The 27,314-nt window shown below is 40.3% G+C and overlaps 1 protein-coding gene and 2 long non-coding RNA genes across 20 annotated transcripts in view; 1 reads left to right on the forward strand and 2 right to left on the reverse strand.

Annotated features, from left to right (window-relative positions):
* GTDC1 (glycosyltransferase like domain containing 1) overlaps positions 1–15,586 on the reverse strand; it is a 427,409-nt gene extending 411,823 nt beyond the window's left edge. For 6 of the 15 annotated variants that reach the window (XR_012013265.1, XR_012013264.1, XR_012013268.1 and 3 more), the window contains exon 1: positions 15,348–15,515. Coding sequence is in view for 9 of the 15 variants with exons in the window: in XM_072789077.1 (XP_072645178.1) it covers positions 15,348–15,501 (154 nt within the window). In the remaining 6 variants the exon portion in view is untranslated. Of the gene's footprint in view, positions 1–14,828; positions 14,848–15,347 lie in introns of those variants that run through there. The other 9 variants (XM_072789074.1, XM_072789075.1, XM_072789071.1 and 6 more) reach the window with 8 other exon arrangements.
* Positions 3,412–13,701, reverse strand: LOC140611954 (uncharacterized). Of its 4 annotated transcripts, none has more exons than XR_012013271.1 (4): positions 13,337–13,701; positions 10,741–10,947; positions 10,313–10,402; positions 3,412–3,721 (listed from the first exon to the last, which is right to left on the reverse strand). It is a non-coding gene; the product is annotated as an uncharacterized lncRNA (long non-coding RNA). The 4 variants fall into 4 exon arrangements; XR_012013270.1 differs by having other exon boundaries at positions 10,316–10,402; positions 13,337–13,687; XR_012013273.1 differs by lacking the exon at positions 10,741–10,947 and having other exon boundaries at positions 13,337–13,643.
* Positions 11,476–27,314, forward strand: LOC140611953 (uncharacterized). Its single transcript, XR_012013269.1, has 2 exons — positions 11,476–13,587; positions 26,957–27,314. It is a non-coding gene; the product is annotated as an uncharacterized lncRNA (long non-coding RNA).

The following is a 27,314-nucleotide window of genomic DNA, read 5'->3' on the forward strand; positions in this document are numbered from 1 at the left end:
ACCTGAAAAAACATAGTTGGATCATGTGACTCCAGAGCCCTACTGCACAATTGTCTTTTACATTTAAAAATACTGCTACTAAAGCACTGTTCCTAGCTCAGTGACGAAATGTGTCCTTTCCAAGGAGATGATGTTTGGTTATGGGCTGTGTAGGTCTACTTGCAAAGCCTGTAAACACCTCATTTTAATGGGCTTTTTTGACTCTTTTCCAGTTATTCCCATACCCCAAATGGTCGAGTAGTCGCTTTAAATTGTATCAGACTGCCTAAAAACCAACCCTCTTTCAAGCACTGTTCTAAACATTCTACTTGAAGTTGATCCAATCTAGCTTATGATAAATACGTTACTGTGGCAGCCCATTATCGCTTGCCTTTCGTATACAGATTTTGTATCATGGCATCACTTATATCTGAAAACACAGTTATATGATATTATATTAATATCAAAGGTAACCCATTGGTTGGAAGAGTTCTAGAGTCCACATACAATATTTGCAAATGTTACCACCTCACTGCTTTCCAAGGAGGCTTCAGCATCCTTCTACAACACCAACATGAAAGCATTTATATTAAAAGCCACTAAACCTAAAGTCTTCCCATACTGTATATGCTGGCCTTTCAGATTACTTATTTCATTTATCAGACGATAACCAGAGAGAAAAAGGTCTCTACAAAAAATGATACAATGTGGGACAGTATCTTTACTTCTTACTCTTAGACCTTGGGTATCCCCTGTAGTTTCTTTCCTCATCAGGAAACCGGAATAATTGCACTAGATTCCAAGGTTGTGAAAATTGATGCAAAGTATCTTAGTTGAGACCTACTAAACAGGAGGCTTTCAATAAATAGCACTTAATAAACTACTCTATTCCACTGACACCCTTACTCTAGTACCCTTGGCAATCCAAAAACAGTATTCATCTATGATCTTGTTACTTATCACATTTATGATCTCAGTCTCCCTTCACATTCCACTAATTTCCCAATGTCTAGAATACCCTTTCTCCATTCATAAAATTGACTCTCACTTGTCTTAATGAAAAGATTTAGCCAGGGGATTATGAAGTTAGGGGGCAAGGCAACAGGGCAAGGATCCACCTAAAATCACTGTTCTACTAGATTTAACACAGTAATGTATGCCTACTACATCCTAACTTGGCATTTATCTTTCTTCAGTCTTTTGTGAAGCCCATGAAAGCCAGAATCACAGCCTTCCTCATGCCCTATAAATATCATAAACAGGTCCTATGAAAAACAATCAGCGGAGAAAAAGATACAACTAATGAATTATCTCAGAAATCAATTCATGAGAACTTATCACATGGGGGTTGGGGGAGAATAAAACTAAACATCATTTTGACCACTGATAGAAAATTAGTTTAAAAAAAAAAAGGAAGAAAGAAAAAGCTAGTTTTAAACACGGATTTTCTTCTTCTCCTGATTATACTCAAATGAATTACTGGCTCAAAAACCATCTAAAAGATTAACACATATTTTTTTTTTTTTTTTGCCACTACATTCTCAAATTCCAATAAACAGCACGATCCCTTCTCCAATGAACTACTTTTTTTATACTTTTGTTTTCTCAATTTCAGTAAGAACAGGTGAATTAAAGGTAACTGCAACCTATCAACGATAGTTATGCATTCTTCATATATTTTTGAAAGAAGTTTGATTTAGGGGAAAAAAATGCAATTTGTAAAGTGCTCTTTTATTGTCCACCCCCCCATTGGTTTCCAGAAGACCACAATGGAATTCCTGATTTGAATGGGTTACCACTGTTAAACCCACATAATTTTTATTAAATATATCTTATTTATAAGGTAAAAAGCTGTTTGCTGCTTTAAACAAACACACAAATGTCTTTCCTAAAGCGCCCCATATCTGAAAATGGTGGTTTGACCAATATTAATCATAAAGCCCAAATAATATCCATAGGGCAGTTTAATTATGGCACAATAAATGAATGACAAGAGCATTTTATTTCAAAATCCCTGAGCTCTAGAATCTGAACATCTATATCTCTTTCATTCCAGATTTAAGAGTTTAAGGCATTCGAATGCTACACCATACTTGTCTTTCCATTATAGACACTGCTTTCAATGAAAAAATAGCTTAAAAACCATGAAATGAAATCAATTCCACATAAAGCTATCGTAGGATTCTGATCTCTAATCTGACTTGTAAATTAGATGTGTGTAACTTCTACTACTCAGCAACCCACAGATCTTTTTCCTAGCAGGATGGCTATGTTGGTTGTATTGCACTCTGACAGTAGTGGCAGTGGCACACTGTCAAACTGAATAGTATATGCCTTGAATAAAATAGTATATGCCCTGAATAGTATATGCCCTGAACAGCTTTCAAGGTAAGTCATGAGGGAATCTTTTTCTGTTTGTAGATGAGCTGCATGAACTATATAAAATATAATCTATGTTTTATATCCTGGGATGCTAGGGTTTTTGTTGAATGCTAAGATAAAAAAAATGTTGAAGATACACCGAAAAGAAAAAAAATGGGATTCAACATTGAGAATCCACCCACTTCATTTCCCAGAACTGCTTTCAAATCCTCTACAACTGGAATAAACGGATATAAACCAAAAGCAGGGGCTCTAACCAAATAAGATTTTGATTTGGTTCAGAGAATACTCTGATGTCCTGGTTTTCTTGTGATGCAATGGTTCTAAAAAGTACCAGTGTATTTTCAATTCACACTAAAAACATGTGAAGTGACTTTAGTTAACATGTCTAAAGATATTAATTTTTTAATTCAACTAACTGTTCTGTAGTATTGTATTGTATAGTGTGACTTTCTACTACTATTGTATTCAAAAGCCTAACAAAAAGGATGTTTTCTTAGAAAATTCTGGGTACAGCAGCTTTTTACAAACTTTTTACACACATTTTTTTTTTTTTTTTTGAGAGGCAGGGAGGGAGGGGCAAAGGGGAGACAGAATCTTAAGTAGGCTCCAAATCCAGCATGAGCCTGACACAGGGCTCTATCTCATGACCCTGAGATCATGACCTACGCTGAAATCAAGAGTCGGACACTTAACCAACTGAGCCACCCTGGCACCCCAGAAACATATTTTATATATGCTGCAGGAGAGCAAAATTTCAAGAATCCCCCAGAGCAAAAACTGTCTTGTGAAAATGATAGTCTTTAACCTTTTTAGGTTATTTTAGTTGAATCAGAGGTTTTTCCTTACTGTAGTTTCCTTAAAGTAAGAGAACCCAATACTAAAAAGTGGTAACTACATAAATTCCATAAACAGACACAACCTTTAAAGTTTGATTACCAAAGCAATTACTGTGTATTATAGAATGATAATACATTACACATTCCCGGAGTTAAAGATCAAAGTTACTTCAACTACCCACTCCCACACACACACACACACAAAAAAAAAAAAAAAAAAAAAACATTTTTTATTTAATCATGAAGTCCTTGGAATCATAGGGCTTGATGCCATTTTGGTGTCACACTCTGCCAGTCATCCAAAGAATATGCCATCCTTCTCTTTCAACTTCTTTGTCTACTAGTGCATCACTGGACCCAGCAGGCAGCTCACTCAGACCATTTCAGTAACGGATTTTGGCTCTGTGCATAACAGATGAAAATCTTTACGAAGTATCCACTTTGTCTTACAGCTGAGAGATTTGAACCTGCTGCAGATGTCACATCTAAATTCTTGAACGGATTTTTATCATCAGTGTCACCTATAAAACAAGACAATGTCACCAATAGCAGTGTCCTAGAGAATCTCTATTTCAGTAATGCTAAGCTTTCAGCATTATGACTGACAGTGATTTATTTGACTAAAACAGGGTCAGCAAACTGGAGCCCATGGGCCAAAATTCAGCCACCTGTCTATTTTTGTTCAGCCATAATCTAAGAACAGATTTTGTATTTTTACATGGTTGAAAAAGTTTCTTTAAAAAAATTAATATTTTGTGCCATGAAATTGTATGAAATTCACATTTCAGTTTCCATAAATAAGATTTTACTGGAACGGTAGCTATTCACTCATTTATGTATGTCTCTATGACTGCTTTCATGCTATGATGGTAGGCTTAAATAGGTGCAACACTGACTGTATGATCCATAAAGAAGAATACCTTTACTCTCTGGTGCTTCCAAAAAAAAAAAAAAAAAAAAAAAAGCTTGCCAACCCGACCTAGAGGATATCTATCAAGTAGGTAGGTTAATAGGACACCTAGTGTCTAGTGTCTGTCGCATTAAGAACCTGAGGTGCAATGACCCAGTTGGTCCCTTATGTTAACTTCATCCATTCGTTTAACAAATACTTCTGGGGAAGCCTGCCACTCCAGTGTAGACAGTTAAGTTACTCTGCTTTCCACTTTGGCTCAGCCTTGCCTCAATCCATGGAGTCAATATTCTCCTTGGGCAGGAAGAAGACCAAGAAGCTCGGCTTCAAATCAAATACCTCTCCAACGTTGGCCTCTTCTAGATCCCTGGATTTCTGCTTTATGTCTACCATTCTCTGTTAACAGGTTTCCTGCACTAATCTGAGTCTTAAAATACTCTATTTCCCCCTAGAGACCCTTGGGTAGTAAGCAGAGTCACAGCAGTCATTGACCGATCTGTGCTGGCTGATAAGCTAGTTCCAACCGTGCTGTGACAACCACCTTGTAAAAATGAATTTGTTCAGGGCCCTGTGGACAGTCTGCATATTCCAACATTCTCCTGGCCTCCACTACCAGTTTTGATCATGAATGCTCCTGGAGTTCACAGATTTCCTTTTACATTCAAACCTCTGGCCTACACATCCATTCCCCACTGGCCCATCGTTCTGTTTCTTGAGCTCAGTTCACACAATAACCAAATAAGAGCACAAGACATTTTATAAGACATGGATTTCCCAGCCTAGAACCATCCATGTTAAGGCATGTCATGTTTTAGCAACTGCTCCAAAAGGGAATTTATCCGCCCCAGCAGCATTCAGAACCCCCTTCTCCTTTTTCCCTTCATCACTGCTAGTTAGCCCAAAGTTTCTGCATCTGCTTCATCTGAGAGTGCTACCCATCACCCTTTACCCACTTGGACTGCTCAAAATACCTGTGTCTCTTGAGCAGTGCCTCGGAATTACTGCCTTGCTTCTATCAAAGCTTTAACAATCCCATTTCTAGTGTAAGAGAAAAAGGAGGGTTTTCTTGCCACTGTCTGACAACAATGGGGAAATGTATTTGGTTAGACTTTCAGCAGTGAGATATAATCCCCCATGTGAATAGTCCACTATGAGGCTATGCCCACACTATAGAACCCATCTGTAATTCATATTATATTGTTGCAAGCAATTAATTCACAAACATATTCGTAAGTTGTAGACTGTACTAAAAAATAGCCATGAAATGTCAGGAAGACTTTATAGCAGGACAGATTAGCCTCATGTAAAGACTTCAGAGAAAATGTTCATTTTCAGCAAAGTGAATTTCACTACAACCCTGACATATAGACAGCCATGGTGAACAACTCTGAAAACTGCATCAATAGCTCTAACACAAACAAATGAGTAGTATCAGAAACGAATAGGCTGACTGAAATGACCATTAACTGTATCTCAATTCTGAGTAGCAACCATATAGGTAGCATGAAGCATAAAAATGAAAATCTTCAACAACACATACAGGAACCCTATGTCCACCTGGGGAATGACATAGAAATGCAGCAAACATACCCTTACCACCAAGAAAAGAAAGCAGAGGCATGTAGACTATACTCCAAAGGAATACGTAAAAGATTAAAATTTTAGAACTTTATTCATTTGATGAATCTAGCCTCCTTCCCTTAAGGGAATAGTTCACACTTTTTAGTATCAGGACTCCGTTGTGTTCCCAAAAATTGAGAACTCTCTGGGTGCCTGGTTGGCTCAGCATTTGAGAACCTGCTTTGGCTCAAATCATGATCCTGCATCCGGCCCCCCCCGCATGGAGCCTGCTTCTCCCTCTGCCCCTGTCTCTGCCTCTCTGTGTGTCTCTCATGAATAAATAAATAAAATCTTTAAAAAAAAAAAGAACTCTAGAGTTTTTGTGAGTTATAATTATCAATATTTTCCATATTAAAAATTAAATGAGTTTATACATTGTTTTAAAATTTTAATGGCATGTTTAATATGACAAATAACATATTTTATGAAAAAGTACTTTCCTAAAAAAAAAGGTAAGTTTCTTTCATGTCTAATTTAATAGAAGACAGATGAATTCTTATATCTGCTTCTATATTCAATCTGTTGTGATACATTTTGACTGTAACAGAAAAAAGAAGTATATGTTAATATTAATTGTGCCTTTTCAGATAGTTGTGAACATTCTCCTTTGATACTACACCAAAACTTGACAAGTAGAGGAGTTTAACAGTTATCTATCATATGCAACCTATTATCACATAAACTCTTTGTATTGTTACTTGCGTTTTTTATAAGGGTACCCACAATTTTGTAAGATTGGTCACTTTGAAAATATCGGTTTCTTACATTACGTTTATATTCCAAATCTTGACATAATTAATTAATTAATTAATACCATAGCAAAAACTCACATTTATTAATATCACCACCTATCTCATCGGAAAAATCTTTTAAGTACTGGGAAGCTGTCAAGGGCACAGCAGGTAATACAAATTTTCCAAAATTTTAATTTTCACTTGAAAGCTCAAATTTTATCATTGGCAACAAATATTATCAGTTGTTTTCCCCAAAGTGACAGGCTCACTTTGTTCATTTTCAAGAAAATGACTGCCAAATATCTAAGTCTAAATGATCATAGTTTGGTGATCATTATTATATGTAAAAATGATGTTCCATGCAAAATATGACTAATTCAGCTTACAACTCAAAAAATCACAGAAGGGTTTTCCTGTGTCAACCAATGTACTCCGGACATACAGCAGAAATGTTTTTTGGATATTTACCCCATCACAAAGAATAGTCAAAGTGTACTCAAGGATCAAGATTTAATAAAATCATTTTTACTGCTTCATCAAGGACATTCTTCAGTGAAACTGGCTTTTCTGTTTTGTTTTTTTGTTTTTTGTTTTTTTTTTTACTGGAGGAGCATGGTAGTAAAGAATAAAATGAGTATTAGTATGGTCTCGTGCCAGTGCCATTTAATACAAACTAAGATGCCAACAGTTTTATCCACCACTGCTTTAGTATCAGCAAGGCAAACATCAAAGCAGTGGAAACAGCAAAAAGTCATTACTGCTATGAAAATAATTTTAACCTCACAATCCCCTTCAAGGCTCTTGTGACTCACATGGGTCTGCACATCACAATTTGAGAACTATGGTCTTAAGGAAACACTGAAAGCTATAAATGATAAGCTGCCATCCCTAGATCCATAATAAATATCCCCCAACATATTATATGTAAAAAAAAGAATTATATTAAATATCTATACAAATTTTTTTTCATTTTAACTCAAAATTGGCCCAATGCACTCTGAAACTGCATTAATAATGTAATACCAATTAACAAATAATGAGCACTTGCATGTATTAACTCATTAAATCCTCATAATAACTTTACTAGTTCTCTGATAATATTCATGCTACCGAGGAGGACATCTGAGGGACATAAGGGGAAAGTCACTTGTCTGAGGTCACAATAACAACCATCAGCATTTATGGATTCAGGTATTACTATCCTGCATACCTCATCTCTTAAGTGTTTACAACAACCTACTATCCTTTCTCACCCTTTATTATTCTTGACACTTTATCCATTTCACAGAAGAAAACTGAGTCAAGAAGGCAAAATTCCCTGCCCAACGTTATCCCAGTGCTCGATCATCCAAGTCTGTCTTAATCCAACAAGTATGCTACATATTCTCTCTACATAAATAGATCGATGGTTACAAGTCTTCCATAGCTTTAAACTCAACTAAATAAATAAATAAATAAAGTAAAATAAAAAATAAACTCAACTGAGCAAGACCTCTGTTTGTAAAAATGTTTACTAATTTGATTATTTCTGTCTTCAAACAGGACAAAATCTACTTTCTTTTAAAATAGTCTATGATCTAGGTAGATAGTTCACTGATTTATTAAACACTTATCTGCATACAACAACAAATCAATCCAGCTAAGATTACTCTAAGAAAACTGAAACCCAGAAAAGTAACTAACTTCCCCCAAAGGCATGCTGTTCATAAATGGTACAGGGTCAAAATCAGTTTGGACCGACCCTGAAGCCTAAACTCTTCAATCACACTGCCTGCATGTATTTAAGAAGGTCTCAGGCAATGACCTAGGAATTGCTCACAAGGTCTGGTTACAGAGCTTGCTGATATCATATCCAATTTACCCAAGGCAATCAAGATATGAATCATCTTGTATTTCAAAGACCAAGAGACAAAAAGAAAGCTGATATATGCTGAAAATAAAGAGACATGTTCTCAGGTGCTTTAGGTAAAACATCGACAGGTAATGCTGAAAAAAAGAAGTCAAATCCACTTTAGGTAGGTATCAGCACACATCTCTGTAGCTGAGATAACCCTAACTCTGTTTAAAAACAAAACAAAAAATGCCTGGAGGAAAACATCGTTACAGCTACACAGACTATCTACTCTTTACACAACAGCTTTCAGATGCCAGGAGCCAAGGAACGCTACAAATGTAGTAAATGACAGAAGAAATAAGTTTCCTAAAGCTTTCCTAAACTCTTATCAATCAGCAAAATTTTCATTTCAAGTAAGAATTCATAAAAGCCAAGGGTTATGCCCCAGTGCTTATTGCTATTTTAAGGTCCTACATCATAAGATACTGCTTAATATCAAACCCTAAGGGGGACTGGGAAGGAACCCAGCTCAATTCATCTTAAACTTGATGTAACTCAAATTTTAGGAGGTATAAACATCTTGTGATTGGACAGAGGAGTGTGGCTTCCATTTCCAACAAATTATATTCTCGGGGCACCTGGGTGGCTTAATGATTGAGCGTCTGCCTTTGGCTCAGGTCATGATCCCCGGGTCCCGAGACTGAGTCCCACATCGGGCTCCCTGCATGGACCCTGCTTCTCCCTCTGCCTGTGTCTCTGCCTCTCTCTGTGTCTCTCATGAATAAACAAACAAAATCTTTACCAAAAAAAAAAAAAAAATTACGTTCTCAAGGAATCCACATACACATCTGACATTTGACAGGAAGGTGACAAAATGGAAGGCTGTGGTATACCACCTAAAAGGGCAGAGCAGCACAGGCGAGAGATGAGCACTTATACTTGTCACAAAATACCACATTCTGGATTCCCTTTGTGGCAAAGGAAAAAAAAAAAAAAAAAAAAAAACAACTACGAAGCATATTTTACCTCTGCCCATCACAAAAAAAGAATTACAATCTAGTAATGTAAAAGCAGCTTAGAGATATATAGAAAAAAAAAAATCAAGATTGAGGTCATGTCTCTTGACATGCATCATTTACACTTAGGATTCCCCCATTTATCTGAATTAATTTCATGTACCTCATTTCATTCAGATAATTGAAGTTTTCCTTTTAGAGTTGTAAAATGTTACCTCAACATAATTAGTAAACTGTCCACTTAAAAATACCACCACAAAAAAATGTCATTCCCTCGTCTCTACACAGACATATACTCCACCATCATTAAAAGTATGAGATTCAGGCCTATACAGGAAATGTAGTTCATAAGTCCTCTTCAAAAAATTAGCACAAGAAATTCTACGAGAAAAGTTATGGTCATTACCTTTTTAATACAGAGTGTTAGCGTTACTTGTTAAAGGCATGGTTAATTTGGGTATTCAATACATGACTGACTACTGTTCTGAAACCAAATTAAAGGTTTAGACTACTAAAGAGTTTGATGGCTTGCCTCAAAACAATAACTAGGATTGTATGGACAACAAAATCCAAAGGTCCCTCTTTTTTATGAGCAGGCACTTAAGGGCCTTTTAATGAGAATTTACTCTTTAGTAATATAATTACTAATGAATAAAAAGAGGGCCATTCAACTCACTTCTTTATAGTGCCATAAAACTTCAATATGTAAGAAATAGTATATATACATGTTAATCAAACTCAAGAAAAATTGAAATGTGCAATACCTAAAAATACATGGTGAAAATTATATACCTTTTCTTCTTAAATAAATGCCCTGCCAAATGACTGATGAAGCTATTTTTTACATGGATTTGCTTATAACTTAAAATATACAGACTGTATGTAGTACTAATGATGGTGATGAAATGTCTAAATTTTTATGTGAATTCAAAATTTCCCATATATTGATAACAGACTTACTGTTAGGATGAATTTTATATTAGTTAATATTTATTTACCACCTGCTATGTGCCAGGCACTGTACTGAGTGCCAAGGACACCACCAGGAACAGCACAAATTCGGTCTCAACACTCGGGGTACACATAGTCTAGAAGGAAAGACAAATAATGAACATATGTGCTATGGGAAAGTACAACAGCTACTTGGTCAAATGAAAGCTCAAAACTGAGAGAAGAATAGGTAGAAAAGGCAAACACTTAAAAAAAAAAAAAAGCTGCCACTGAAAATGGTGGATAAAAATCACCCAATACATGACTCAGACTCCGCTAAGAAGGCAAGGAATCCTACAGCTGTGGACTCCGGAAAGGGATCTAAGTAATGACCAGGGTGTTGTAGAGCCTGATGCGAATGAAGAGCTGACCCTCAGAATGGGCTCCAATCATAAGAGCCAAAGAGCCCAACTTTCGGGTAGCCTATTCTCAGTACCTAAGGGGTCAATCTGGTTAAGTGCAGGTCCTGGAGGCAGTATCACAGTATCTTGCCAACTTGCCCCAGTTGAAACAGAGTCCCAACCATCCACCTGTGACAAAAACAGGTCCCAACTCCCTGAGGGGAAGAGGTGATGGCAGGGAGAGTCAGATGACCAAGGGTTCTTAAGCATGCTTAAGATAAGGTTTCAGGCCCACAAGGGATCTGGAATGCAAAAAGAAACAACACAAGAAAATATATCAACTTATGGACTACTTAACACTAAAAGAAAGGCTGTGGAACTGCTTGTTACTTTTATAAATAAATACTCAAAAAAACAAAATAAATGTCTAAATGACTTAAGTATGACCTTAATGTGTGAGGGGAAAGGATTAGATATTCTTACTAATTCATACTGAATTTACATCCTAATTCCATTCAAACCTGTATCGAAATATTCTAGATGCCTCACACACCTTACTTAAAAATGTTTATGCTATGTATTTCAAAACTCTGGATGAGTAAAGTGTCTTCAAAAACGAGAATCTCCTAGTCAAACTGCATATATATGCCAATGATACAGTGAGATACCATACTTCTGTGAGCAATTAATGTTTAGGGCACCAGAATTAATTCCTGATCCCACCTCCGGAAGTAGATGGGGGGGTGTTCATGTATTTTCAGTCTTGAAAATCAATTCAAAAACTGGGTCAAGAGGATAGGACTGGCAGTAGGTAGGACATATAGGCTGGGACTGGCTAAAGAACCAGAAATGATACATGTGAAATGATGTGCTTCCTATAAATACCACCCTACTGTACCGTTCAATTGTTTTCAGTAATAGGTAAGATTCACAGAAAAAAATGCATGTCGTTCAAAGGTATTGTCCCTGTGAAGGCTATTTTTTATGTGATCCTACATATTCAAATAGGAATCACTCTAAGGAATCGGCCCTACATTTGCTCAAACATTCTCTTCCAAAGCTACTCAAAGGGTGCAGTGGTGGTACTTTCCAAAAAGAAATGCTTAAAAATTTTCCTCAGTTAATTCTCTTAAAATAAACAAAACAGAGTATTCTGATCTATTAAAGAAAGAGGAGATAAGCCTAAGAGAAAAATACACAGAGGGTTTTGGGTTGCTTTGTTTTACCCTATCACCAGAATGCCCTATCAAATACAGCATAAAACTGTCTAAAATATCATTTCAAGACAGCTTGCCAAGGTAGTCTGGACCCCAAAAGTCATGATCCTTACGAAGGTCTATATGCTGAAAAATGTAGCTTTATAAAAGTGAAACCAAAACTTCAAAATGTGGCCTACAGTAACAATTAGAGGGTCACTCAATTGATGGTTGTCAAACTTTACTCCAGTGGAAAGTTTCACTGGAAAATTCGTATTACTTTAGCTCTAATGAGATGTTCTATCAAAAAATGTAAATAACGGTCCTTTACCCAATTTTACAAGAGAGTAATACACGTTAAAGAATAAAATTCTCCATGTTCAGTTCATTCCCCCAATTTTTCTAAAATATTTGTTACCTGCTACCTCTTTCAATATTGGAATTAGGCCTAATGGAGTATCTGATTCAACACACAAAAGAAATGAATTTATTTCACATTTATACAAACATGGTTTGTGACCTCCAGGCACGCGGCTACCTTATGTTTGATCAAGCCCAACAGGACCACAAGCATTTAGGGAGCATCTGCTACACCTGACACGAGGCATACACAGAATAAGACATGGTTTTTCATGAAGCCCCCACTAGGCAAAGTGCACAGAAGCCAAGAAATATTTACTAATGCTGAAATATGGTGGCATGTGAGATGCAAAGAATTCACCCCACCCCAGCAAGAACTTCAGGACTTCTGCATTTGAGACTGAGAAAAAGTGAAGCTGGCTGGGGATACTGGAATTCAGTTACTGCATGTGTACGGCACCTTTCCTCCTCCCTAAAGTCGAGGTTATAAAACACCACAGTCTTATATGTAAAGACTTTTGAAATGCCAATCTCCTGGAACTGAAACAGACTATCTGAACCAAGAATATGAAGTACAAAATACTCTTAAAGTGCAAACAATCACTGCTTTCAAACAAACTGAAAAGTACTGTTTTCAGCTGATAGAATGTAACATGTCCTAACTATAAATAATCTGTATCATTTGTATCTAATCTGTCCAAGACACAAACTAAGGCACATACTCAAAACAGGAAAAAGAAAAAGGGAAATTTAGTCACTGCTAGGCTTTTTTAAAAAGTAACATAATCAAAACAAATTTGGGTACAAGAATATTCGTTGGGGAGGTCTGAATTACAGGCTTAAGCATTCAGTTTCTCAAGTCAACTAGTTCTATTCAACTTCTGTTAAATATCTTCAAGGAACTTTCTTTGCTTTAGTTTTCTCCCTGTAAAATAAGGGGGTCGGATTAAACTGTAAGAGTCCCCTACCAAAAAAAAAAAAAAAAAAAAAGACATTTCTGTGATTATGTGGTATGTAAGACTGAAATGCCAACAGGCAAAACAGGAGTAAAGAAGCCATGTTAACGACCCAAGTTAATAGTGCTAAAAATTCAGTTTCCTATTTTAGATCTCTGCATCGTGGTTCAGCTTTTTACCTGTTCAGCTTTACGAGTTCGTCAAAGAAAAGCTGCAGGACTCAAAAGGTCCTCCTCCTCCTCCAACCCTCAACGCTAGAGCTGCCTCATTCAATACCAGACCCTAAGGGAAGATGTGTAAGAAAGTGAGAGCTGAGAGGAATCCGCTCTCCGACCTGGAATGGATGCACGGGTCGAAATGCAGCAACACCGCACAGCACCGTACGTTGGCGGCTTTTCTGCACGAAACTACTGCCAAGCTGCAGCCTGAGGTCAAACAGGTGGAGAGGATGCGGGGGGGGGGGGGATGGCTCTGCGGCATCCTTGGGGTCTTTGCAGCAGCTCCTTCTTTACCTGACCGCTGCTGCGCTGGGCTTTAACATCAACTCCGGGGGCGGGCGGGGGGGGGGGGGGGCGGAGGCACCAAGCCACCACCGTGAGGGCCGCGGCAGCGCTCGGGGGCTGCAAGAGCTGCAACCCGCCCCTGCCGGAAAGTCACCGTCAACCCAACGCTTTCCAGGCCAAACGGGGCTACAGGTGCAGGAAAAAAAAAAAAAAAGTGTGAAGCCTCCTCCTTGAACCTCCCATCACGCTGCCTGCGGGCGCTACCTTACGAATTATCTCAGAGATCATCTGATGCAGCACAGTTCTCAGAAGGAGACTCTAAAAGTTGCATTTGCGAGAGAGAGAGAGAGAGAGAGAGAGAGAGAGAGAAGGGGAAAAACATTGAAAAAGAAAAGCCTCCCTCGGGCCTACAGGTTAAAAGTGCGGAAAAGTGCGACTTCGCTGCAGGGGGCAAGGCTGCACGGACAGGAGCTAAGGGGACCGCCCGCCGGCGCAGCCCGGGGCCCGACCCCGGGCAGGACCCGCCCGACCCTCGCGGGGGAGACCGGAGCGAGGGCGGCCTGGGTCCCAGGCCTCGGAGGGGCGGAGGGCGCAGGCGCGGGGGGGCTGAGGGGGAGGGCGCAGGCGCGGGGGGGCGCAGGCGCGGGGGGGCGGGGGAGCGAGGGCGCAGGCGCGGGGGGGAAGCGAGAGCGCAGGCGCGGGGGTGGGGGGGGGGGGCACCCGGCCGGGCCTGCCCGCGCCGCCCCCGGGAAGCCGGCCGCCCTCCTCCCCGCCGAGCCCGGGCCGCACCAGGAGGCGGCGGCGCGCCGGGCCGCTGCAGGCGGGCAGAACTCAAAAAAATAAAAAAATTTAAAAAATGAATAAATAAAAGAATCGAATCCGAAAACGGGCGGCGTGCGGGCCCGCGAGGCGGCGGCCGGGGCGCCCCGCTCGGGGCACGAGGCGGCGGCGGCGCGGGGAGCGCAGCGCGTGCGCCCGGGAGACGCGCCGCCCGCGCGCCCGGCCCCGCCCCCCGCCCCCCCCCCGCTCCCGCCGCCGCCGCCGCCGCCCCCTGGGAACTCCGCGCCGCGCGGCCCCGCGAGGCGGGCGTCGGGAAGGGAAGGGGAGGGGCCGCGCTCCCCGCCTCCCCGCCGGCCCGCGCGGCTCCCAGCCCGGAGCCTACTCACCTCCTCCTCCTCCTCCTCCTCCTCCTCCTCCTCGGCTCTCCCTCCTGGCCACCGGCGCGGCCCAGCCGGCGACGCGCTGACGCCGCGCCCCTCCCCCGCGGCCGCCGCCGCCGCCGCCGCCGCCCCTCCCGGCCTGCGGCCGCTGCGGCCTCCGGGCGCGTCAGGCGCAGGCCCCGCCCACGCCCCGCCCACGCCCCGCCCACGCGCCGAGGCCCCGCCCCCTGCTCGCGCCGCCCGCGAGGGCGCGAGGTCTCTAACCCGCGGCCCGCAGCCCGGCCACCTGCCGCCGCCCGCCCCCGCCCCCGCCGCCCGCCCCCCGGGCCTCCCGAGCCTGGGCGTCCTCGTCCCCAAGCCTGCGGGCTCGTGGTCTCGCGCTGGGCGCCTTGCCGGCTCCCCCGCGAGGTCCCCGCTGCTCCCCAGAGCGGCCTGGGCCTCGGCCTGCGGGCGTCCTGCCGCCTCCCCGCCCGGCCCCCGCGGCCCCGAGGCCTGCCGCCTCCCCGGCCCCCCGCGGCCGCCCGTACCTGGTCTGCGGCTCGCACCTCTGCTGCCACGTCGGCTCGCCCCGCGTCCTCCTTCCCCTGCGGGAGGCTCAGGCTCTCCTTCACCTGCACGGTGTCTGTGCTTTCGGCTCGGACTCCCGCACCCACTTAGGATGCGTGGTGGGTATTGAGGCATTGCTCGTCCGCACTTACATGAAGTCGCACTGAGGAACTAGAAAGCACAAAGAGCGAGCGGTGGTGACCACCCTCGAGTCGCACGGTGGCCTCTACTTTTCTCTTTATGACAGTGTATTAATTAACACTCTACACTTTAAAGGAATGACGTTTTCTGTTTGGGCTTACAATTCACAAGTTCTGGATGTTTTTTTTTCCCTGCAACCTAACCTCACTCCCTGGATGAAATACCTGGTTAGATTGATAGAATCCACAGTAGAAAAAGCACCAGGGCCTTTTAGGTCTCTTTGTTTTCTTATCTGTAAAATGAGGAATTTGTCCCTTCCGCATTTAAATCCCTGTGATTTCGAACTGAAAGATCTTCCACTTGGAAGGGGCTTGTGGGTTAAATGAGTCAGGAGAAGGCAAATAATGCACATGTAACTGGAAGTCTGCTAACTTCGTTTTAAAACTGCAACTTGGGAGAGTTAGGGTGTGATGTGGAAGTGAGTTCAGAAATGAAGGAAACTGATTAGGTCTTCGGAGTTGTATCCACAAGTTGTTTTAAATTGTGTGAATAAACGTTATTATCCTTAAATTGAAGAGTCAAAACGATCTCCCATTCTAAACAAAATCCAGGCTCTACGTGGACCTTCAAAGTTTAGAACCATTGTTGAATTGAACAACTGCATTACGTGCATCTGAAAGCCTAATAAACCATCTGTCCGTCTTCCTTAGTACAAATTGGGGGAAAAAAAAAAGAAAAGAAAAGTGTAAGTGCCAAAAGCTAGAAGCGGGATTGGTAACTACATAGGAAACAGATAAATCCTATCACAGAACAAGTGTATGAAAAACTCTAAAGACTGTGGCCTCCATTTCACTGCTTTAGAAATAGAATCATGTAATTTTATAATTGAGTTATCTAGTTCTTGATATCACCTGCAGTCTAATCTTTTCCTTTTCCAGATGAAGAACTGAAGCCCAAAGAGGGTAAATTCCTTGCCCGATACTACCTAGATTAATTGGAAATAAAGCCAATATTTGGGCTCAGATCTCCTGTCTCACAGAGCTGCCAGCCTCTGGCTTATAGTTTCCCATTATGTAAAGTTACTCTACATCCGAAGTCTTTGCCTTTGCAGTTTTGTGTACATGGTCTGAGGGATACATGAAACTGAACTCGGCATTAACTAGGGAGGTATTGCTCTCAGAGGCCATTTTTGTGCCACTGGTTTCAAGGATTCCTATTTCACAAGCTCCATCCCACCTGGTCAGTGTTCATCTTTATAATCCAGGCAATTCTGGCCAGGCCTGTGGGGCCATGCCCCAACCAAACACATTCATCCTAGGAGGTGCCAGCAGCTGTGCATGAGCGTAAATATAAAAAAGTCCCCACTGTCAGGAAAATTATGATATTACTGGGGAGGTAAAATATGAAACAAATAGATAAACAATTCACCATTAACAGGCAGGTATTCAATCACAAAGTCCAAATCTTAAAATTATTGATATAAATTAAGGGAAGATTTCTTAAAAGGACAAAAAAAAAAAAAAAAAAGAAAGAAAGAAACGTAGAATTTGGATTGGTGTAAAGGAAATTGCTTGAACAAAGGTCCAGGGAAGAAAACAAGCAAGTTAAGAGTGGGGAAGAGTTAGGAGATCAGTTGAACTAGAACAGGAAGTTCATTTTAGAAACAATAGAAAACCAAGCCAAAATGGTAAGGTGGAACCAATCATGGAGGACCTGAATTTAAGCCTAAGAAATTTAATTGAGCTAATACGAGATCATTCTGGGTGGATTTGGCAGGGGAGAGGTTTGAAGACAAGACAAGAGACAACAACTTCTGAAGTTGCAACTGGGATTTGAAAAGAAATATTAGTCATATAAATGCCTAAGGAGAAGACTTGAGTTCAGGGAGTATATACGGGGACCAAAGAAGAGTAAGCAGTCCGAGAGGACTTTAGGACTATGGCAAGAGTCAGTAACGTTATGCATAGGCCTGAGCACCTTGGATTTGGAAAATGATCAGCGCTCAAGGGGTGCTCAAAGGCTCAGGAGATCTGAGCCTGAATACTAGCTTTATTTCCAATTTAGGTAATATTGAGCAAGGAATTTACCCTCTTTGGGCTTCAGTTCTTCATCTGGAAAATGAAAAAAATAGACTCTAGATGATATTAAGGACTAGATAATTCAATTACAAAATTCCATGATTCTATTTCTAAAGGATTTGGAAAATGGTCAGCCTCTCCATTGCTAGAGAAGGAAGAAATTTTCCCAAGGTATGCTTTCCTATTCATCACAACTTCATTCCAGAAAACTTTAGTTTGCCACTCAAGTTGAATTAAAAGGTAAGAAAGAAAGCTCTCACCCTGTCATGGGCTTTATGCTGGTGCTTTATGGTCGACTTATTTTTATTTCCGTTTCAGCCCTACTGATGTAAAAGTGCTCAGTGGTGCAGTATATAATGTTACAGTCGGAAATAAATCAATAAGTGTTTGCTAAATACATACCAAATGCTGCTCAGCACTCTGGTAGGCCTGGAGGACTGGAAAAGTATTAAAAAAAAAAAAAGCGGCCTCTCCTTTTCATAAACTCATAATCTCGGAGAAAAAAAGTCAACACTCCTGACACAATAGAAAATAAATTCCATGGATAGTGAGAACAACCTGTGGGGACTGTACCATGTACTTATTATAGGAATGGTAGGGAATAGAGTTGGATGGATTAGAAATGATATGATCCACAGTGTTCATAATTCAACAAATTTTCATTAATCTCTAAATTCTATGTTCTGGAACTAAAGCCATAAAATAAAAAGCTCCTACTCTCAGGGAGTATACATTCTATATGGGAGAGACAGAGAGGAACAAATAAATACACGACAACCAAATAGTAATAATTGTTCTAAAGAAAATTAAATGTAAAGGCATCAAAATGAGTAGAAGAAAATAGGGTGCCTGGATGGCTCAGTCAGTTGAGCATCTGACTCTTAATTTTGGCTCAGGTGATGATCTCAGGGTCATGAGGTCAAGCCCTCCATCAGGCTCCATACTCAGCAGGGAGTCTGCTTGAGATTCTCTGTCTCTGTCTCTCTCTCTCTCTCTCTCATCAAAAAAATAAATAAATCTTTTTTAAAAATGAGTATGAGAGTAGGTTAGACCTTTCTGAGGAAAATTTAAACAACAACTTGAGTGAAAGAAAAAACTAGTCATGGGATGACCTGGAGAAGAGAAGTTCAGGCAGAGAGTAAACTAGTGCAGAACTCTAAGGAGAGGTCAAACCTAATGTCTTTGAGACTAAAAACAACAAGTGTTTCTGGAACGTAAAGAGCCAAGAAGAAAGTAAGATGAAAGAAGAGAGAAATGTAAGGCCCCATAGGTAAGAAGGGATTTTAGGATCAGATTAAAGTGTAGATATCTGGAAGATTAGTCACTGGCATTGTGGATTAGAGAAGAGAGAGATTAGGACCTGGAGGACCAGATGGAAGCCTGCCTGCATGACAATCCAGGCAGGAGGCGATATGAGGTAGACAAGGTTGGTGGCCGGGTTAGCAAAGAAGACAAAAATGTCTATGAGGGGTGGTAAGTGGTATTGGTTGGGGAGAGTCCACAGTGATAAATGCAGCAAAAAGGTCAAGGAGAATAAACACTGAGTAAAAGCTAGTATAGTTAACAGAAAAGATGTCGTGTGTGACCTCCAAGAGAAGAGTTCCCATAAGGCAGGGTGTGAAGAAGTGATGAAATGAATGCAGTGAACTTCGACTATAAGAATCAGCACAAGTAAAATATACAAATTTTATTTTATTTTATTATTTTCCCTTCAAGGCCTTTTACATTTGGAATACTATTAAATTCTCAAAGCCATATAAACATTCCCAGCCAGGTCTAATATTTTGTCTCCATACCGAAGGGAGAACAAATTTATACCATGGAGACATATCTTCTATGTTTTTCTGGGCTAAAAATCAGTCCCCATCAATGACTCCCTGCTCTAAATAGAATCAGAAAACGTTCACTCTCACCCATGAGATGTGGCAAGAGCCTAACAGTGGAAACACTGAAGCAGATGTAGTACCGTATTGGTTATGCTTCCCTTATGGCCACCTGTCACATCTAAACCATGTGGGCCATGGATATTACCTTGAGCACATCACATCGCCCCCCCCCCCTCCGGTGAACTCCAGGTTCCTGCTATTAGTAATGGAGAAGAGTCTTTCAGATTTTAAGTTCCTAGGCATACAGGTTAGCACTTCTACAGAAGAGAACAGATACCAATCTGTCACATCCACATGAACAGCTATCATGTCTCCAAGCCATACTGTCGCACAGGCTTTCCAAAGAGACAACTTGGTTGAACTAGACGTTCTTCCATTCAGCAAATTTTAAGACAATTAACAAAGAGTCTTCCCCCCTGGAAACAGACTAGACTAGCTTGGTAGTCAGAATGGAAGGAGAAATTTCAGTCCCCTCCGTTCATATTGGTGCAGCTTGAGCATCTCAAGGAAACCAAGCCTGACTCCGGCTAAGTTGTCTCCACACATGCATGTGCATGCCTCTCCCCAATTGCCTGGTGTAGGTGAGTAGAGTGTGTTAATTCATTAGGTGTTATTCAAAGATGGAACACTATTAGCACTCTTTTTTATTTGGAATATACTTCGTTCGGGGGGTCTGTTGGGAACAGTTCATCTCTTGGGATGGTTTGGAAAGCTTCATTAAATTCAGCGAAGGGAGGGAAAAAAGTGCAAGTTATTCTAAAAATAATCATGAAATTTACTATGTGTAATTTGCTGGCCCAAATGCTTCTCAAGTCAGTGGTGACCAAGGATTCCTAGCATTAATGAACAATTACCATATTGCTGAAATCGACACCATATTTAGCCTGAAAAGCCGCCTTGTTTTTGGTGCTAAAGACGCCAAAATATTAGTAGCCCAGAGTATATAAAATGTACTCTCTTGTTGTTCAAATGATCTCTTTAAATTATGGTTTAGCTGTTCCAACAGCACAATGCAAGGAATTTGCTTTGTCATTGTTACCTTCTGGCCTAGAGACAGAGCATTTTACACTGTGGTTCATCCTGTACCTTTTACAAGGATAAATGCATGTTTTTATTTAAAAGCAAAGAAAGCTTACATAATCTCTCCTCATGATTAGCCCTTCCAGTAATTATCTGTTGCTTGGAATCAGTGTCAGCCAACCAAGTTCAGATGGCAAAAAAGTGTTTGATCTGCAGTGATGTGATTTAGAATACTGTGTGCACGGAAGGTACAGCTATGCACATACAGAGAACATATTTATCTAATTTGACTGCCAGTGATTTAATTAATGTTTGTCAAGCACTTTGAACATGAAAAGAACTATCTGAAAGCTGAGAGCTATTACTCATAATCATTTTTCCTATTTGTTGAACTAAAATTAACATACAAATGTGATACTCTTACAGTATCATTGAGAGATGTGCTCCCATTCTAACAAACCCGTGAGACTATACTTTAAGAAAGTCTCATTAAAACTTTTAAGTCTCTGGTTTCTGAAAGTCAAGCTTCAAGCTGGTTGGGTATCATCCATCAGTAGATTTTGAAGCATACAGGCTAAATAAACAACAGTGACAGCTTGGGGAAGTGTATGCACCTGTTTATTGAGAAGATGTTAACAGGGGCAAATCTAAAATAGGAATGCATACCGCAACCTGATTTTTCAAGAAGTTTTTGTGCATGCCTACACTTAAAATCACTCCTATTATCATCTAGTTCTTCCCTTCCAAATTTCTCTCCAAAGAATAACTACTAATGAGCATGAAGCCTCAGTAACAATCTGAGAAGAAAGAATGGAAAGACCCTATTTTAGGGCTTGGAGGAAAAACAAACATGTTTTCCTCTATTGCGTTCTCCCCAAGTCAAGTACAATAATAACTGGCAAAAGAGAAAGAAAACTGGAGGAGAAAGTGAGGAGCCTGAACAAAGTCCCTGATCTAACATGATTCTCCACAGAAACGTTTTGGCAGTGTTGTATGCATACCTACAGGGGGTCGGGGGGACGTTTGTCCAACTCCCCTTGACAAGAGGACAGAATTAACTCCTCTGTAGCATCGAAGGGGTAACTTGAAAAGACGCTGGCTTGTCCACATGACCTCTTTTTGATTTTCAGTTTCATTTCATCCAGCGCCCTAAGAGAATTTTTACATTCAGTATAGGATCTTTCTTCCTTGTGTTCATCATGCTACAGGTATTCCTTGGTATTCCTTAATCAGAATAAGCCTGATTAAGGCACTCGTTTTCTATCTCAACCCTACAAAACTGACCTTGACCCCTGGGCCTGGCAATGTGCCCTTTCAGCAAGTTCCTGCCCCCCCCCACGCCTACCACCCCCCTCCCGCTCCCTAAGATTTTATATTTACTAATGTTTCAGAAAGACTTCCAAAAGAGGTATTACTTACATTTTCTAGTCATTTTTAGCACAGATCTTACTTTTAGTAATCAGATGTGGCAGGTACGGGGGTATTCACAAACCACTCTGTGGCACACTCTTATTGGTTTGGTTGGGGCCATGTAACTGGTACTAACCAACAGGCTTGAGAAGAAATAAAGTGTGTCACTTCTGGCCAATATTTTAGGAGCATTTTTCCCCCTGTCCTGGAAATGGAACCCCCATTTCCAAGATGGTATAGCTATGGGTATACCATAAGAAGAAAGTACCTCTGGGTCCTTGGGAGTTGATCTGGAGAGCAACAAGGTCTTCAAGAGATTTCTTATGAGCTAGAAGTAAACCTTTAACAGTTAAAGAGATGAATGGCCTGGCATTATTAACTGTACCAGCCCTATTAGCCTACCCTGAAGAAGGCAACTCAATTAAGAGATCCCTCTTTCACAACTACAGAAGCAGTTTTTTAGCTTTGGACCTTAAAACAACAGTGAAGGGATAATGGAATGAACAGTGCACAATTTACTAAATAGATGAATTAAATGCAAATAGATATACAAAAATCACTAATAGTATGTTGTACGGTAGAAAAAAAGAAAGCATTCCTTACGTAGTTCAGTTCTGGTTTTATTTTTCAGTCCTCCCTTAAATTAAAGAATTAGTACAATCTTTTTTTTTTTTTTAAGATTTTATTTATTTATTCATGAGAGACACAGAGAGAGAGAGAGGTAGAGACACAGGTAGAGGGGGAAGCATGCTCCATGCAAGGAGCCGGACGTGGGATTCGATCCTAGGCCTCCAGGATCACACCCTGGGCTGAGGAGGTGCTAAACCACTGAGCCACCCAGGCTGCCCAGAATTAGTACAATCTTTAGCCTACTCTGCCTAGGGAAGATATCCTTGTCCTTGCCATGACTAGATCCTCTTCCTTTCTCCATCCTCATTATATTGTCCATAACAATCCATCTTCTAGGTTCTCAGATGGATGGGGTTCCCATATCCAAAGCCAGTCAGAAGTGGATTGATCACCTGTTTGTATTTATTGTTTAAAAGTGCCCTCCATACGTGCATCAACTAAATTTCTATGACATTAGCCGCTTGTCTTGCTAATTCATGACCGTACAAATGTGTGCGATGCTGAAACACGTTTCCTCCTCTGTGTGCTCTAGGTACTGCCCTCACGTGCTAGATCCAACCCCATGAGAAGGATGGCCCAGACAGCCTCAGTGGAGGGAATGAATGATGGAGGAATAACCCCATAGATGCAAAATACTTTGCAGAAGTCACTGATGTATACTGTTTGCTGATCTGCCCCCGAAGCATTCTGGCTGACAGCAGAAGGCCAGTTTTTGCCATTGAACCATTTCACAATCACTGTTTGAGAGCTACAGACACACATAAAGAAGGGGCCGGGAAAATCCTTTCATGGGTTCTCAAGCACTGCAGAGCGTCTTTTGTCAGTAACGATGCCCTTGCTTACCAATCTTATAGCTGCCTCAAATCTTTTCTTAAAACAAGGGGGGAATAAACAAAACACAAGCTAGCTATAGTTTGCTTCTCCCGTGAGTACAGTACGGTTAACAACATTTCTTATATTTTAGCACCTCACCTTTCCCTTAATTCACAGACCAAATAGGAAAAAAAAAAAAAAAAAAAGTACTGTATTCCTTTTCCTGTTGCTTTTTCAATAATTCCTAAACAAATCCACATAACATTCCTGAAGTTGAGTAGAAGAATCATATGAAATGGACTCATTGAAATCTTTTTCAGTTCTATTTAGTATTTATTTGTCCCCATTTTGAAATAGGGCCATGCTGCTTTTGTTCCTATAGAAAAGAAGTTATGATTTAAGAAAACTTTACAAAAGGGAAGCCGATCTTGATGTTATCAAACTTCCCTCTTTTCTTTTAGCAGAATGTTTGAGAAAATGCCAATTGGTGTCGCCTATCATCAGGACTTTTTAAGATCTGATTGCTTCTGAAAACTAACTTGCCTAAGACTATCTGGCCTTCTTTAACAGATGATATTATATTCCTCTCTGAATAGTTAGCACATAAATTTGTCTCTGCAAACTGGAATAATAAGTCTGTATCAAATGTTTTAGATGAAATGATGTCATAAGTAACTTATACATATTGCTCCATTTTTAGGGGGAGATGTGCATTGGTTTAAACTCAGACATCTATATTCTTTTGTACTGAGTGTTAACCAGAATGCCATTTTTGTCCATGCTGTCACCGGATGGCTTTATAATTAGAAGATTCACTCTAAAATGAAACTCTGAGGTTCATGAGGCAGAACTAGCTATGTTTTAAAGGCAGATTCTTATTAGTACAAAATATTGGAGGAAAAACAAAATCATTTTTTACAGGCAGACTAACCAAATTTTGCATTATTGTAGTAAACACTGCAAAAAGTGAGAAGATGGACTGTATTAGCCATATCCAAGCAAGAGAATGAAGTCCTACGGTCTGATTTATGTGCAATAATTGTTCTTACTGGTATTCTCATAGTTTGGGTAGTGACTCATTTTGTTTTATGTGACCTTTGTTCTCCAGGATTGGCTGCTTTTAAAAAGTAGAAGCAATAAAAATAAAATAAGACTTTACCAGGCTAGCTGTTTTTTTTTAAAAAATACCTGAACGTCAAGGGCAAAGCAAAGATTATGAGTGTAATCTGGCACCATTGCATCTTTACATAGGTTTGAATATTTGAAAAGTCATTTTTTTTCCTAAAGCACATTTAGCAAAGTATCTTTCAGTGACACATTATTTTAGCATTTTAAAAAGTTGAACACCAAAATTAAGTTAGTTAGGCATAGGCTTTTTCTTCTTCATTTTGAGTTTCTACCATTTGGTCTTCCATTGGGTGTAGGTGAACATGTTAGAAGAGGGAGTATAGTTCAAAGAGAGAGCTTAATAAAGTAATTTATTGGCAGCAGGTCACTGCTAATAAGCAAATTTTTCATAAATCATGAGACTGAGCAGGTTACAAAAGATGAGGTGAAAACCATTGCCAAAAGACACAATTTCCAAGGGGGTTTTCAAAAATAATGAAAGGATCTAAATGTCAGTGCAAGAATATACATACACAAAAGGGTTTATTAACTTCTTAAAAGTGTTTCACTTGATATTTTTAAATTTTGACTTTGGAATCTCCTAAACATACACAAAAATAGAATGTTACTACGACAAGGGACCCCATGAAGTCATAAACATGTTTGCTGTACTTGTTTTAGATTTCATGATTTCTTTGATGTTGCTTTTATTGCTGGAATATTTTTAAAGAAAATCCTTATGTCACATCATTTCACCTCTGAATACAACAGTATACATTGAAAACAAACAGAATATTTTTCTTATGTAGTAATAATGCAAGTATCACACCTAAGTATGTTTAAAAGGTTCATTCTCACATCTCTTAGGTCGTTGTAGGTTAGCAATTAGCATTTTCTTGTTTGATTTTTATCTTTACCCCTTTCTCCTTTACAGGCATCCCCTCAATTAGGAAAAGAAATCCTTCACTTGGATTAGGTTATTTTTAACATATCCCTGGGACCCTGCCTATGCCTTTCTCTGGCATAGTGTGTTATTCAAAATCTTACACCACATCCAAATTCTGCATTGCAATTGGCATGATGCAAAAAAATTAAATTTAAATTCTCCTCAAATCCCAAAGTTTTGTGGAGTATAAAAATACTGTAATTTATAAAAAATGAAAGAAATCCATAATCTAGCTGTGACTGCATTGAGTAATCCACTAGGTAACGTCTAGGATATTTTTTCCTGGGATCCTTTGTTTGCAAGTATAGAATACCGACTTTGGCCAAATAAAACCAATAAATACATAAATATTTAAAAGTAAATGACCGTAAGGAAAGGTTTAAATCCTAGCCTGAATGAGGGCAGGAATCACTCTCCTGTCAAGAGAGCTCTATGGAACAGAATCTTGTGGGCCGTCACTACAGAGCAGTGCCCTTGAGATGAATCAATTCCATGTTTTCCAACTTGGTATCACTCTGCTCTGCTCAGAGTCTTTGTCTATGCCTGTGTTCGCATCTTGCCTAGGGCATAGCAGGACCCATCAACGCTGGCAGTCCCACCAAGACCACACACACTGAAATAGAGGAGGTTTCCCAAAGAAAAGTCAGATGTTACTACCCAAAGAAAAGAGAATGGATGTCTGGCAGGCAAATTCAAGTGAGGCAAGATGAAAATATAGCAGCTCTTCCTTCCTTTCATCAGTGACTATCTGGCCTTCAGATCTTATTGATGAGTCATTGAAAACCAGGCTTTCTTACCCGCTAACCAGTCTGACTTTGCTCTCTTTTCTGTATCTAGGCTCTGCTGTTAGGAACTATTACTTTACTGCATCCCCTTCCTCCGTGTCCCCTTCATCAGAAATCAGTGTTCCAAATACCTATGACTTCCCAGCTACCAGAATCGATGAGTTCTGTGTACATGACATCATTCCACTCTTAATTTGGGTTGGTAAGGACTGGAACAATTCCAGTCTAATTTAAAACTCTTCATTTCCTTTTTGGCTCACATTATTATTCATTTAATACCTTTCCTTCTAGTTCACTATTAGAATACATATGTTAACTTACAAGCATGAATCATGCCCTTTGCCCTTTCTGCCAGCACTATGCCCTTCCAGGTACCACACTCACACACTGTGCTCACCTACCAGTTTTGCCACTATCTAGCGTGGGCACAAAAGAGGTACACGACGAATACTGAAATTTAATAGGAAATTCAGTACTGTTCAAGTTTGCTCCATAATGGAAGAGTTCAGAGACTGTTGGTCTAAAGGATACGGCATTTTTCCTTTAGGGCCAAATGTTGTAATCAGTATTTAAGAGGATAAAAGGAAGTGAAGTTGTTGATGCATTATTTCAATTTTCAAGTGAGCTAGTTACCCCTATCTGATTAGGCCACTGAAAGATGGTTTCAGGCCCTCGATAAGTAGATATTGGAGAGTATATGTGAGAATGGTTCACTCAGGAACACTTTCAGTTTCTTCTCGCAAATGTTCTCAACTCTCCTCTCTGCCTTTCTAGTTCCCATCCCAGGAAAGAAGATCCTGACTGCCCAGTGGATGCTGGAGGCACATCCTGGAAACTGCTGGGACCAAGAGGGTCGTCTAGCAGCAGCTGCTTCTTCCAGCCTCCACTCGGGCCCCTAAGACTTCCTGCTTCCTCCTCCGCAATTGCTCTCTTCCTATTCTTCATTTCTAAGAAATGACTTCTCATCTTCTCCCAGACTTCAAGCCCTAACTTAAATTCAGCGTGTCATTAGTTTTAACAAAGATATTCTTTAAATTGTCTATACCGGAATGCCAGGACTTTGTCTGCTTGATGAGGGAGGAAAAAAGAAGAAGGAGAAGGAGAAGGAGAAGAAAGAAGAAAGAAGAAAGAA

The sequence above is a fragment of the Canis lupus genome, chromosome 20 (genome assembly GCF_048164855.1).
Source record: "Canis lupus baileyi chromosome 20, mCanLup2.hap1, whole genome shotgun sequence".
NCBI lineage: Eukaryota > Metazoa > Chordata > Mammalia > Carnivora > Canidae > Canis > Canis lupus.